The 14519-nt window shown below is 35.0% G+C and overlaps 1 protein-coding gene across 1 annotated transcript; it reads left to right on the forward strand.

Moving 5' to 3' along the window:
* The first annotated feature begins 4214 nt into the window (after positions 1-4214).
* LOC102613694 (indole-3-acetaldehyde oxidase-like) lies at positions 4215-12771 on the forward strand. The gene is made up of 10 exons (XM_006487737.3): positions 4215-4568; positions 5073-6767; positions 7423-7682; positions 7799-8008; positions 8188-8406; positions 8731-9696; positions 11145-11240; positions 11415-11513; positions 11770-11959; positions 12386-12771. Exons 1-10 carry the CDS (start codon positions 4409-4411, stop codon positions 12640-12642), a joined length of 4152 nt encoding a protein of 1383 aa, XP_006487800.2. The 5' UTR covers positions 4215-4408; the 3' UTR covers positions 12643-12771.
* The last annotated feature ends 1748 nt before the right edge of the window (positions 12772-14519 follow it).

Here is a 14519-nt window from a genome sequence, read left to right on the forward strand (position 1 = left end):
CTCTCAAATGCTTCATGAAATTTCAAAGTAGTCATCAACATCAAATAGGTGGAATTCCACCTAGTGATACAATCAAAAATCATAGTTCCATTAGGGCCTTTCACATGATCTACACACTGTTTAAATGCTTTCAATCTCGAAGTGGATGATCTTACATACTTCACAGCATTCCAAATACCGGCAACTAAGGCATGCAACTCTTTTAACCCCCCAGTGACAATCAAATTTAAGATATGTGCACAACAACGCACATGCATGTAATCACCCCGCAACATAAGTGCATCAACATTCTTCCACATAAGCATTTCGTTCTTCACATAATCAATAGCAACATCATTGTCTGATGCCTTATCAACAGTTATTGTACATACCGTCTCTATTCCCCATTCAAGCAAACAAGCCTCAATCTATTTTCCAATCGACTTCCCTTTATGGTCTTCAATCACGCTGAAACTAATAATCTTCCTATGTAAACACCAATCACCATCAATAAAGTGAGTTGTGATTACCATATAACTCATGTTCTGAACTGAAGTCCATATGTCAGTTGTAAGAGACACTCTATGCTTATTCTTACATATCAAACTCTTCAAAATTCCCTTTTCTTCCAAGAACATATCCATAACATCTCTACTAATAGTTATCTGAGATGGAATGATAAACTGAGGAACAACTACATTGCAAAAATACCTAAACCCTTTATTGTTAACAAAATTAAGCGACAACTCGCCCAAGATAATCATTTTACTGACTACCCTTCTACAAGCTTATTGACTCCATCCTTGGGCCAAAACCATATTACTTGCATTTCCTTCACCACTCTCGGCTGCCAATTTTTTTTGTCTTTCATCTTGCTCTCGCTTCACGTTCAAGTATGCTTTACATACTTTTAAATGAGTTCTCATATTGCTAATCCCATCAAACCTAGGATGGCACTGATATATCTTGCCACAATAGTTGTACTTTGCTTTATATTGATTGTCCTCAAGTACAGTGTAATGATTCCATGTCTCGGATCTTTTCTTCATTGGTCGTCTCTGAGTTGGCTTCTTCCGCTTTGTATTTGTCTTTTCTGTGGGTACTTGTACACTTTCAACTTCATCATCATCAGTGGAATTTGATTTTGAATGTCTAGTCATTTGAAAATACAAAAATCATATCAATCATCATTGTTCTGTAACTTCCGTTTATGAATTTTCAACTAAAAAATAAATATGACTTTTGACGTTATATAATCTCTTCAGCCTAGCTTACTAGCTATACAAATTCATTCATCAAATTATTGTTTGGAAATAAAGCAATTAATGACATTAACTTATCATAAAAAAATTCTACTACCACAATGTACGGTATGAAGTTGAATTTTTAGTTTTAAAGAATTGATATTGTTCTTTAGTTTATTAATAATTAATAAACTAACGTTACAAATGAATAATCATACATTAAATAATGATGATTATTTAATAATTAATAAATTTGAATTTTTAATTTTGATGAAACGATATTGTTTCTTAGTTTATTAATAATTAATAAAATTAAGCTAAGCTTCTTAAATAATGAATTATCAGACAATGAAAATGAAATAATGAAAAATTTTCAACTGTGGAGAATGGAGAGAATGAAAATATGAACAAATTGTATATTTCAAAGTTTTAATACATGAACAAATAAATTCATCTTTTGTTGTCTTTCTCAAAAGACAAAATATATTTATATTTTATAGTTATACATCAATACATATTCATGTCTTTCTCAACTAATATTACAAATGAATAATCATACATTAGAAAAAATTAAAGGAAAAAACAGAACAATTCAAGAACAATAAATTTTTTAATTTCCAAGTTTCAAACAAATCGCATAGACACAGATGTGTTAGGCCTTGAGAGAGAATGGAGAGAGGTTGAAGAAAGCAAGAGAAAGGGGAAGAAAAACCCTTAAACCCGTGAGCCACTTGCTCTCGAGTTTGGCCCAAACCCTTTGGGGGCATTTTCGGCTTTTCATTTTCCAAGCAGTTACCCGCAAGGCCGCAACGCAAATAAAAGTGAATCCAACGCATGAAATTCTAAGTTTCAAATTTCAATTGTCATGGAAACATTCGCTTAATTACTTACCATGAATAAAGTTACTAGGTGCTCAGGAATAGTGGAATTCGATTATCGGCGTTTGGCGTGGCAACTCGCTGGCTGGACGTGATCAGCTCGTTGGTTGAAGAGGCAGCTGTCAGTTGGGTTTCAGCTAGGTTTAGGTCGATTAATTGGGTTCCGTTCGCCTGGTTTTCACTTGAAATCGGCTAGCTTCCAGTCGATTGGTGTCGGCGAGCCGGCGGCAGCTGAGTTTTGGCGTGGTCGTTACTCGTTAATGGGTTCAAGACGGATGGCGTTTTGCTTTTGCTCATGGTCGTTACTCGTTAATGGCGTTTTGCTTTTGCGCTACTGCTTGCTGAGTAAGTGAGTCCTGTGTCTTTTGTTAGTGTTTGACAATTTGAGTTGGTACTTGGCTCAATTGGCTGTAAGTCTGTGACCAAGATGTGTGATCTGAGAGTGAGTGAACAGTGTGAACTGGTGAGTGGTGACTGGTGATCCGAACATGAGTTAAACTTTTTTTTTAGCACTTTAGATTATTTTTTAATTTTCATTTTTTTTGGTTTATAGTGCAGATCAAATTGGATGATTCAAATTGATCCGAAATCTGATCCGATCCAAACCAAATCCGATCGGATCGCACAAGTTTCATCCAATCAGATTTGCCTTCAAATCTGAATCCGATCCGATGCCCACCCCTATCTCTACATATCATTGTGGGGGTTTAATTCCTTCTATAATTATTTCATAATTATGTGAAGAAAATCTTCTATCTTACAAAATATGAATACAGTAGACATCTCTGAACAAATGTAAAATTTGGGTTGTACTTAATAAGATTTAAAAATAAAATAGTTAATTTCTTCCACAATTATTTAATAATTATATAGAAACAATTCTCTCCTTATGAAATGTGAGTGGAGTAAATATTCTCAATATTAGTGAGGGTATAAATGTTGACAATATTTAATAAGCTTTAAATATAATCTAGCTTTAGTAATAGTCTGATATATAAATTATTAGTGGCTATCTAATGTAATATCTGTAATAATCTAATTGTAATATTAGTGTAAAAAAAATTAATAATGGTTGAAAAAAATTTACTCAATCAGTCCATCTAAATTTACTTAGATGAGGTTAAATTGAATTTGGTCCATTGGAGTATGTTGGACTTACCCACCCCCTGATTATAAGATCTCAAAAGATTTCGCTTCAGTACTAAAATCCAAATTCCGTTAATTAGCATGTTTTCCGTGATGAATTCAAACGCAACATGCTTCGTGTTCTTGAAACAACAAAAATTAGGAAAATGATATGATCAATCCTCATCAATTTCATTGGAAATTGGGTGGAATTTTCTTAACTCAATTAAAAGTATTTAAAAAAACAAAAAAAAAAAAGTAACAGTCACTTTCTTCATTAGCTTTTTATTCCAAAAAAAGAAAAAGAAAAAGGAAAAAACAGTTAATGGAGCGGCAATATCTTCAAATTATTTAATCCTCATGTCCATGCATTCAGTGGCCACGTCATTAAGGGACGAGGCCTAAAAATTTATAAATAATATTTTTTTCTTTTTAATTCAGTTAGATAACATTTATTTATTTTTTATATCTTGAATCGAAATAAATTTAAATTTATCCGAAGTCCATGTATGTCTAACTACAAATATTTAAATGTTATATATTTTTATTTTTATTTTTATTTTTATTTTTAATATATAAATATAAGTGGTACCAATAACTAGCCACCTTTTGATTAATTCAAAAATAACCATAAAAAATATATAGCGACTAATTATTAATAAATATTAAAAAATTATTATGTGTTTGAGAGATCATGTCACCTTCCTTAAATCAATCAAAATAATTCTAATATATATATTTTTAATAAAATTCAATTTTTTTAATGATATCAATTTTAATTATACTAATAATACCAACAATGTATAATGAAAGAAAAATTAATTACTTTTTGTAAAATTATATCAGCTAAACATGAAATTAACTTCAACGATCGATCATTTCTTACTGCGCAAAAAATTATTGCCTCATGGCAAAAAAATAGCGAAATTTAGTAAACCACGCAAACCCCACTAGCTGGTGAATGGTGATTGACTTCTTTTGGCCAAAATAAAAGATAACAAAGTAGGCTCCCTGTCTCCATCAAGCATCATTGCTGACGCTCATTTACATTTAAAAAATAGAGCAAGCCATTGGATAACGACATCATATTCTTGGAAGTTCAGAGTATTCCAGTGGTATTTAAGTTACTGTTGCTTTATGGGTTATCTGTTTCAGAGTGTTTGCAACTGTCAGTGATAGAAAATGGGTGGCAAGCAGCAGCACGGAGGAACAAGACACAGCGTTGTGTTTGCCGTTAATGGAGAAAAGTTTGAGGTCTCAAGCGTTGACCCTTCTACTACTTTGCTTGAGTTCTTGCGTTATCACACTCGCTTTAAGAGTGTCAAGCTCGGTTGTGGTGAAGGCAAGTTCTGTTTTTATTACTAAATATGTTGTGTGTAATGTCATTACTGTTCTGCTTTTGTGTATATGTATATGGTTTGGTCTCCTTGATGATGGGAGCTTTCATCATTTGAGCTGTTGGTTAATTTTGTTTTGTTTGAGCTTTTCTATTATGGTACTTTTACTTTCTTCAATCCTCTCCAAGTTTGGTTTTTAATTTGGCTTTAATAGCTGGCTTTTCACCTTTTTGTTGGTTTTCTAGTTGTCTTAATATATCATGAATTTCAGTAGTGGGAAATGGGTTGTTTACAGGATTCTTCTGCAGTATACTGAAAAAGAAAGCTTAATTAAGTTTCTAGGACAAAAAACAAATTAATTTGTGGAACTTTCCTATTGAATTTCTTGGCCACCAAAGAGAGGATTCAGGAGGGTGTTTTAATAATGTAAGCGTTTTCATATTCTACTTATGTCCAAGTATGTAGCATCTAAGTGTTTGTTGTTTGTGTTCTTTGTTTTGTAATTGCAGGTGGCTGTGGCGCATGCATTGTCCTACTGTCTAAATATAACCCTGAGCTTGACCAAGTTGAGGATTTTACAATAAGTTCGTGCCTCACTCTGCTTTGTAGTGTGAATGGATGTTTGATTACCACTAGCGAAGGTCTTGGAAATAGCAAGACAGGATTCCACCCAATTCACCAAAGGTTTGCTGGCTTCCATGCTTCTCAGTGTGGGTTTTGTACTCCTGGGATGTGTATGTCGCTGTTTTCAGCTCTTGTTGATGCTGAAAAAACCCATCGGCCAGAGCCCCCACCAGGGTTGTCCAAATTGACAATTTCAGAAGCAGAGAAGGCTATTGCTGGGAATCTCTGTCGCTGTACGGGCTATCGACCCATTGCTGATGCCTGTAAAAGTTTTGCGGCTGATGTTGATATCGAGGATTTGGGGATTAACTCTTTTTGGGCGAAAGGGGAGAGTAAAGAAGTCAAGATTAGTAGATTGCCTCCATATAAACATAATGGTGAGTTATGTAGATTTCCACTGTTTCTGAAGAAGGAAAATTCCTCTGCAATGCTTTTGGATGTAAAAGGAAGTTGGCACAGTCCTATTAGTGTTCAGGAACTTCGAAATGTGCTTGAGTCTGTTGAGGGTAGTAATCAGATCTCAAGTAAATTAGTTGCAGGTAATACTGGAATGGGTTACTATAAGGAAGTAGAGCATTATGATAAATACATTGATATAAGGTACATACCTGAGCTATCAGTGATTAGGAGGGATCAGACAGGAATCGAAATTGGAGCAACAGTGACAATCTCCAAAGCTATTGAAGCTTTGAAGGAAGAAACCAAAGAATTTCACTCTGAAGCTTTGATGGTGTTCAAAAAGATCGCTGGACACATGGAAAAGATTGCTTCAAGATTCATTAGAAATTCTGCCAGTGTAGGTGGAAATTTGGTTATGGCACAGAGAAAACACTTTCCCTCAGATGTTGCTACAGTACTTCTCGGGGCGGGTGCAATGGTTAATATAATGACAGGTCAAAAGTGTGAAAAGCTTATGCTTGAGGAATTTTTGGAAAGGCCTCCATTGGACTCTAGAAGCATACTCTTAAGTGTAGAAATACCATGTTGGGATTTAACTAGAAATGTTACTTCTGAAACCAATAGTGTGTTACTGTTTGAAACGTACCGAGCTGCACCACGACCCCTTGGAAATGCATTGCCCCATTTAAATGCTGCTTTCTTGGCTGAAGTTTCTCCCTGTAAAACTGGTGATGGAATTAGGGTAAATAACTGTCGGTTGGCTTTTGGTGCTTTCGGGACAAAACATGCAATTAGAGCAAGGAGGGTTGAGGAATTTTTAACGGGAAAAGTGCTTAATTTTGGTGTTCTGTACGAAGCTATAAAGTTACTTAGAGACTCTGTAGTACCTGAAGATGGTACTTCAATACCTGCTTATAGATCAAGCTTGGCTGTTGGTTTTCTTTATGAGTTCTTTGGCTCGTTAACTGAAATGAAAAACGGAATTTCTAGGGATTGGTTGTGTGGATATAGCAACAATGTCTCGTTGAAGGATTCACATGTACAACAGAATCACGAACAGTTTGATGAAAGTAAGGTCCCAAACTTGTTATCATCTGCCGAACAGGTTGTGCAGTTAAGTAGAGAATATTATCCAGTTGGTGAGCCGATTACAAAGTCTGGGGCTGCTTTACAAGCTTCTGGTTAGTAGCATCTTCATTGTTAATGAATGAAAACAAAAGTATGGATTACTTGAATGTTAAAATCTTATGTTAATTCAGGGGCATCCATCTGCTGTTATTAAAATCCTGAATATTGACTGCAGTAACTTACTAGCTTTCGACATGACCAGTTTCTTAAAAGGCATAATAATGAATAAATCATAGTTTCAGTTATATCTCTTTAATCAATGTGATATTTGAGTTGGTGAAAATATCATATCTGTCTCGCCTTTTTGTTTATGTTTGTGAGTTAATTGCTGGAAAGACAACAGTTGTTAGGGGTGATATCAATTTGACCACTTTGATGGGTCTCTGATTATTATCCATCTACAGCTAGATACCTTGGATTCAAAAAGGTTGGCATGTTTTTAATTGCTCTTGAGGACTCTTACAGTTTTACTATCGATTGGATTTTCTTCATTTTTTGTCAATTATGAGCCAATGATGTCTGGTGATTGCATAGCAATTGACTTCTTTATTGTTTTTTACTGATGTTAGTGTTGGATGGATTTTCTTCAAATCCTAATTGTTAAAGGCGCCTTTTGTTTAAACTTTCAGCCACATATTTTTATTGATTTACTACTCCAATCTCTCTACAATCAGTAGAAAGAGTGTGCTCATCATGCAACTTTCGTAGGTGAGGCAATTTATGTGGATGATATCCCTTCTCCAATAAATTGCCTTTATGGAGCATTTATTTATAGCACAAAGCCTTTGGCTCGGATAAAGGGCATAGAATTCAAGTCTGAATCAGTGCCAGATGTAGTCACTGCACTTCTATCTTATAAAGACATTCCAGAAGGGGGGCAGAATATAGGTTCTAAAACCATTTTTGGTTCTGAACCTTTGTTTGCAGATGAGCTTACTTGTTGTGCTGGTCAGCCTGTTGCCTTTGTGGTAATTTATGACTTACTTCAGACTTGTTTAGTGCACTCAGTAGAAAACTGCATTAGTTTCCTTTACAGGGATTTTGCGTTTAATACTTTAATTTAATGCATTATATGACTGTTTAGGTTGCAGATTCACAGAAAAATGCAGATAGGGCGGCAGATGTTGCTGTGGTTGATTATGAAATGGGAAACCTAGAACCCCCCATACTATCTGTAGAAGAAGCCGTTGACAGATCCAGCCTTTTTGAGGTCCCTTCTTTCTTATACCCCAAACCAGTTGGTGACATATCGAAAGGAATGAATGAAGCAGATCATAGAATTCTTGCTGCTGAGGTTATTTCATTTACTTCTGCTTCCTATGCTGCCTTCTCTGTTAAAATACTGACAAACCCAATTTTATTTCTTTGCTGACCGTTGACATTGTTATATTTACATAGCATTTCTGTAAAGTCATCCATTAAGTATTCTCGTGCAAGTTCGCCCTCATGTATTTACTAAATTGTTACATCCAGATTAAACTTGGGTCACAATATTATTTTTACATGGAGACGCAAACTGCCCTTGCTGTGCCAGATGAAGACAACTGTTTGGTGGTTTACAGTTCAATTCAATGCCCTGAGTCTGCGCATGCTACAATTGCTAGATGTCTCGGTATTCCTGAACATAATGTTCGTGTGATTACAAGAAGGGTAGGGGGAGCTTTTGGTGGAAAGGCTATAAAAGCCATGCCTGTGAGTATCTCTCACATGTAAACTTTATTTTAAATAGGTTGAGTGAAATCCTTGTTGAGGCATATGTGGTTGTTCTGATTTACTGGTCTTAGTCTAGTCTTAAACTAAAAAGGAAGATGCAGAAAAGTTTAATCAGTTCTTTTATCATTTTCATTTTTTCTTTTCTTCAGAAGAAAAGATAAAATAAAAGAAATTATACATGCACTAACCAGACATTTAATTAATATAGTTTACGGCTTCGTAAATTAATTTCTTATGTTGTTTTTATCGTAGTTTAATATCGTTGGTGCCACTATAGAACTGCTTACAGTGTACCGTTATTAGGTTGCTACAGCTTGTGCACTTGCTGCATACAAATTATGCCGCCCGGTCAGGATTTATGTCAAGCGCAAAACTGATATGATAATGGCAGGAGGAAGGCATCCGATGAAAATAACATACAGTGTAGGATTCAAATCCAACGGGAAGATAACAGCCCTGCAACTTAACATCTTAATCGATGCAGGATTGTCTCCGGATGTAAGCCCAATTATGCCATCAAACATGATCGGTGCACTTAAAAAGTATGACTGGGGTGCCTTGCATTTTGATATAAAGGTATGCCGGACAAACCTTCCAAGTAGATCAGCAATGCGAGCCCCTGGAGAGGTACAGGGGTCATTCATTGCTGAAGCTGTAATTGAACATGTAGCGTCTACCCTTTCAGTGGAAGTGGATTTTGTCAGAAATATCAACATCCATACACACAAAAGCCTTAATTTGTTTTATGAGAGTAGTGCCGGTGAATATGCAGAGTATACACTACCTTTAATATGGGATAAATTGGCCGTTTCCTCAAGCTTCAACCAAAGAACTGAAATGATAAAGGAGTTTAACAGGTCTAATTTATGGAGAAAAAAAGGCGTTTGTCGCTTACCTATCGTGCATGAAGTGACACTTAGGTCAACCCCTGGAAAAGTAAGTATTCTAAGCGATGGGTCTGTTGTTGTCGAAGTTGGAGGTATTGAGATGGGCCAGGGACTCTGGACAAAGGTGAAACAGATGGCTGCATTTGCACTCAGTTCTATCAAATGTGGTGGAACGGGGAATCTGTTGGAAAAAGTTCGGGTTGTACAGGCTGATACCTTGAGTGTAATTCAAGGTGGATTCACTGCTGGAAGCACTACATCTGAGGCCAGCTGTCAAGTAGTCAGAGATTGTTGCAATATACTGGTTGAGCGGTTGACTCTTCTCAGGGAAAGGTTGCAGGGGCAAATGGGTAATGTAGAATGGGAGACACTGATTCAGCAGGTACATATCTGCTCTTCTGAAGCACTCTCTACTGAATTTATTTTGTTTAACTTTGTTTGCCAGAGGACATGTACTGACTACTTGAGCCCATCAGCTTAGATATTTTCACCTTCAACTTATTAGATATACATGGGATTCTTTCAAGAAGTCATCTCTTTTCCAGTTGGTAAATATGTCAATCGGGGCTCATAGTCCCCCCCCCCCCCCCCCCCCCAAAAAAAAACCCAAACAAAATAAACCAAAGCGAGGGAAAACTTAAATTAAAAATGGGAAAGTATTACAAGAAAATGAGGGAGGGCAAAACAGCCAAGCCCCTCAACATTGATTATCCAAGAGAACAAAACAGCAAAAGCAAAAATTAGCTGAAATGAAAATAGAGGTTCTTGGAAGCATCCTTTTGAAGAAAGGCACTAGTCTCAGGAGGAGTAGCAGACCACCACATAAAAGTTCCAAGAGAAGAGCCCAAGTTAGCCAAAACATCCAACTTGCCTTCTCAGAAAATATCACACAACCATGGAAACCAACTTAGAACGTTAACTGTATGACTCTGCACAAGATAATTCTCCCTGGGAAGTGGGGTTCGGCACTTCCCTATAGGACTTTAATCATGGAGAAAGTGGAGGCTTACTCTTTCCTCTAGTAAGGATGGCAGTAAGGACCAGGGCTCATAGATAAAAATAAGGCTTTCTGACAGAAAAAGAAAAAAAAGAAAGAAGAAGGCCTTCTAGCTGATACTGAATGTCTTCAAGTGTATGCACTCCTGTTATATTTGTGCCATGAATTGTTTATTTTTTCATCTAATGTCTTCAAGTAATTTGTGCAGTTAATATCTATTTTTACATAGTTTGTTTTTAAAGCATTTTTGCAGTTTGTTAGGTAGGCAGTGAACCGGTGAAAAATGATAAGAAAATAAATTTAGCCATGAGAGAGATGGAATTTTGTATATAGAGGTTAATTATGTAACTTCGATGTAACCAAGCATGCAGATGTTTTTGTTGTGTTCAATGCTAATATTTTTTGTCGTCTGTCATACATTCATCTCTTCATGCATGTTATTCATACTCTACTGAAATTAGAGCATGTTATTCTTCAATAATATACTCATGCTGTTTGTGAACATGGCAACAAACCTAATACCAATTTTTCTCATGGTAGTTGAACCATTCTTAAGATTAGAACAATGTAAGAATGCCTTTACCATTGATCTAAGAGAGGAAGTGCATAACCTACTTTTAAAAAATTGATGCAACATCCAGAGATTGACATGATCGTTAAAAAACCTAATATTTGTTTAAATTTCTAGTTTATATTACCACTTTCTGTTTTTCTTCCCAATATGAACAGAGTTTTACGAGAATGGATATCAACTCTTAATATCGTTTGGATATTTGGTTGATTATATACAGAGGGTCCTTTCCAACTCATTGTTTTAAACTATCATATCGCAGGCACATCTCCAATCCGTGAATTTATCAGCAAGTTCTATGTATGTACCTGACTTTACTTCCGTGCAATACCTAAACTATGGTGCTGCAGTAAGTGAAGTAAGTTTCTCTACCTTCAACAACTGCTTTGGTCACTTTTTGCTGTTAAAATAATTTTATTTTAAACTATACTTGAATGCACCCTTAAATCTAATGTATCCCTTGAATACCAAATTATACGACCATATTGTGTTATCTCTGTGAATACTACTCATGAACCTTTTGCTTTCACAGGTGGAAGTAAACCTTCTGACAGGAGAAACCACAATTGTGCGATCAGATATCATTTATGACTGCGGACAAAGCCTCAACCCTGCCGTGGATTTAGGACAGGTCAGCCTTGCCTTAATCTTACTTACAGCTAGATGTTAAAAAATATTCATTTTAAATTTTAATACTTTGCTTAACCGGCATCATAAGCAAGCATTGGCATTTCTGCATGCTTGGAGTTCAGCAAGGTGATGTGTCCTTGGTATGGATAGACCTTAGCTGCCATATATGGATATGAGGATTTGCTTTGTTGTTAATGAATAATGACTGACTTGAATGGACTTATTTTATTTTAGCAACTAACAGTTTCATTTGGCAGATTGAAGGAGCTTTTGTTCAAGGAATTGGGTTTTTCATGCTCGAAGAATACGCAGCAAATTCAGATGGGTTAGTGGTTTCAGAAGGCACATGGACTTACAAGATCCCTACACTAGACACCATACCTAAAAAGTTTAATGTTGAAATATTGAATAGTGGACATCACAAAAAACGTGTGCTCTCTTCGAAAGGTATGCCACAGATTTTCATCCAAAATCAGCATCAAATTGTATATGCACGGTAGCCAATTGCGTCGCATATTGAATGGTTTTTGCTGAGGGATGGTAAATCCTGTTTGTGCATTTACTGAATAAGATCTTCTGTACTATCAATGTCTAGATGTCTTCTAAACCGATCAGCCTCTTACTTTTTACAATCTCATTGCAAATGGCTGCGGTTCATTCTCATCATTACTTAACATGTTGTCCACCTCATCCTTGTTAGATTTACTAGCGCATGGACTAATTGGCATGATAAATAAGAGAATCTAACTTCAACTGCTCCAGAAAGGAACTTTCAATATTTTAGTTTATACTGCTTCCTCGTCGGAGCCACAGAGAGTTTTATCAGATGATAATATCATGCTTAAATTGTCAATTTGAATTTATCTTGTGCAGCGTCTGGTGAGCCACCATTACTTCTGGCAGTTTCAGTTCACTGTGCTACGAGAGCAGCCATTCGAGAAGCTCGGAAACAGCTTCTTTCATGGAGTCAGCTAAATGGGTCTGATTTCACAGTCAATTTGGAGGTTCCTGCCACCATGCCGGTAGTGAAGGAGCTCTGTGGACTGGACAGTGTCGAGAAATACTTACAGTGGAGAATGGCGGAAATGAAAGGGACTCAGCCCCAGCGCAATGCAATGGTCCATTCATAAAAAGTGTCTCTGTATTCACAGGGCAAATACATTTTCCTGTTTCTGTTTTGGCCTCTGGCCAGTTAAACAAAAACAAAAAATGGTAATATAGTTGCCATCTGTTGAATTATATAACATCTGTTTTATTGATTGGACAGTGTTTATAATGTTGAATCTGTTTGTATAGTACCAACAGGACAATGTAGATGAAGGCTTTGTCCTCTCCCCTGCAATTTTTCCTCATAATTCTTGTATTATACGCATTGAAACAAAATCTCTCACATTTAGAGGAACACAAAGAGTAATCATTTCAGTTGGGGTACTTATTTTTGATATGATGCTCCAGATGAGAAGAAAAGCAACGATGAACCTCTGAGAAATGAGGCATCATATTACTGCCGCAGGCTCCATAAATTTCACAATCAAACTTATTTTGCCATGTACGCAAGGAATTGAAGAAAAATATTGTTCTTTAACCCTGAAAATAAGGATACCATGCAAAGGAGTGATACTTATATAGCAAAAGAAAAGTCATTAATCCAACAACTAGACATCTCCAATTATCATCAAATTTACATGATTGTAGATAACCTTTAATGCATGATAAAAGTTAAAAAAGAAAAAAAAATCATTCAATATTGAACAATTCTGAAATAATAACTAATAACAATCATCCAAAATAAATCCAATTGTATCACTGCTATACTAATTGGAACTTCCATTTCTTCATAAACAGTCAAACATGGCAAACAAAATGTAATCAGATGCAAAGAATAAATAATCATCGTGATTTTGGTCGTACCTTTTAATAATAAAATTCAACTAATTTAAGAAAAATCAAAGAAATCAAGTTGGTTGCTTTCGTTTGTAGTCTATGGGTAAAATATAAAAGCAAGTAAAAGAACTCTTTGATTTATAAAATTTAAAAAAGTCTCCGGGCGTAGTCCAAGGTTTAACTGTACTAACAGAGCTAAAACCGTTGGGCTAAAAGAAAAAACAGAGATTTTTTAAATTTTATTAAGATTGCAGACTCTCATTTCTGGGCATAACTTTTAAATTTTATTTTGTATTAAATATAAATAGCAGTCAAAATGGATTTTTCTTTTCTTAATTGATTATTACCTTTTTTTTTTACCAAAGAGATATTCGATGTCGTTCTGATATAGTTTTGGCCAACATGTCTCAAATACAAGAAAAAAAAAATAGCTGAGAGAAAACATTAAAAAAAAAAAATCCTAAAGAGAATCTTAAATATTATTAATGAAAATTCGAGGATAATAACTAAAATAACAAATATATTTATACTAGTAGCTATTAAATTCTAATCTCTGATAGGAGAGATAATTAAAAATTTTGAAGAAAATTAGAATTACAAATATAACTCCAATAAGCATATAAAACAAGATAAATCCTAATATAATATTAAATGTTAAATTTACTCAAAATCTAGAACTCTTAATTTATCCTACCCCATATATTTCTTATGTCAAATTGAATTCAGTATTGAGCCGAGATTTGTCTTAGAATTTTTTTTTTTTAATAATTATAATCGATAGTAATGGAAAAAAAATTAAAAAAAAAAGTAATTCAATTTTAGCCGTACAATACTATAAGATAACGTTTACTTTTTGGATTGGATTGGGAATCATGAGGAGTGGGAATCCTAGGATTGGGAGTGTGGAGTGGGAGTGAGAGTAGGTTGTTTACTTACACTGGAATGGAAGCATGGAATAGAGATCAGAATCCAATTTATGTGTTTACTTTGTCTTGGATTGAGAGTAAATAGTTTCAAATTACAATTTTATCCTTATTTAAAGAATTATAGTTTTTAATTACAAAACTAATAAAAAATATATTTAATGAATAATATTTATTTTATTATATTTGTAAATTTATTA

Source organism: Citrus sinensis, chromosome 8 (assembly GCF_022201045.2).
Source record: "Citrus sinensis cultivar Valencia sweet orange chromosome 8, DVS_A1.0, whole genome shotgun sequence".
Lineage (NCBI taxonomy): Eukaryota > Viridiplantae > Streptophyta > Magnoliopsida > Sapindales > Rutaceae > Citrus > Citrus sinensis.

What these genes read in the sequence shown, in the direction of transcription:
- LOC102613694 (XM_006487737.3), top strand. Translation starts at nt 4,409, where the DNA reads ATGGGTGGCAAGCAGCAGCACGGAGGAACAAGACACAGCGTTGTGTTT. An exon ending in AGGCTATAAAAGCCATGCCT is followed by an intron (nt 8,407 to 8,730) that starts GTGAGTATCTCT and finishes TACCGTTATTAG; the next exon opens with GTTGCTACAGCTTGTGCACT. An exon ending in ATGGTGCTGCAGTAAGTGAA is followed by an intron (nt 11,241 to 11,414) that starts GTAAGTTTCTCT and finishes TTGCTTTCACAG; the next exon opens with GTGGAAGTAAACCTTCTGAC.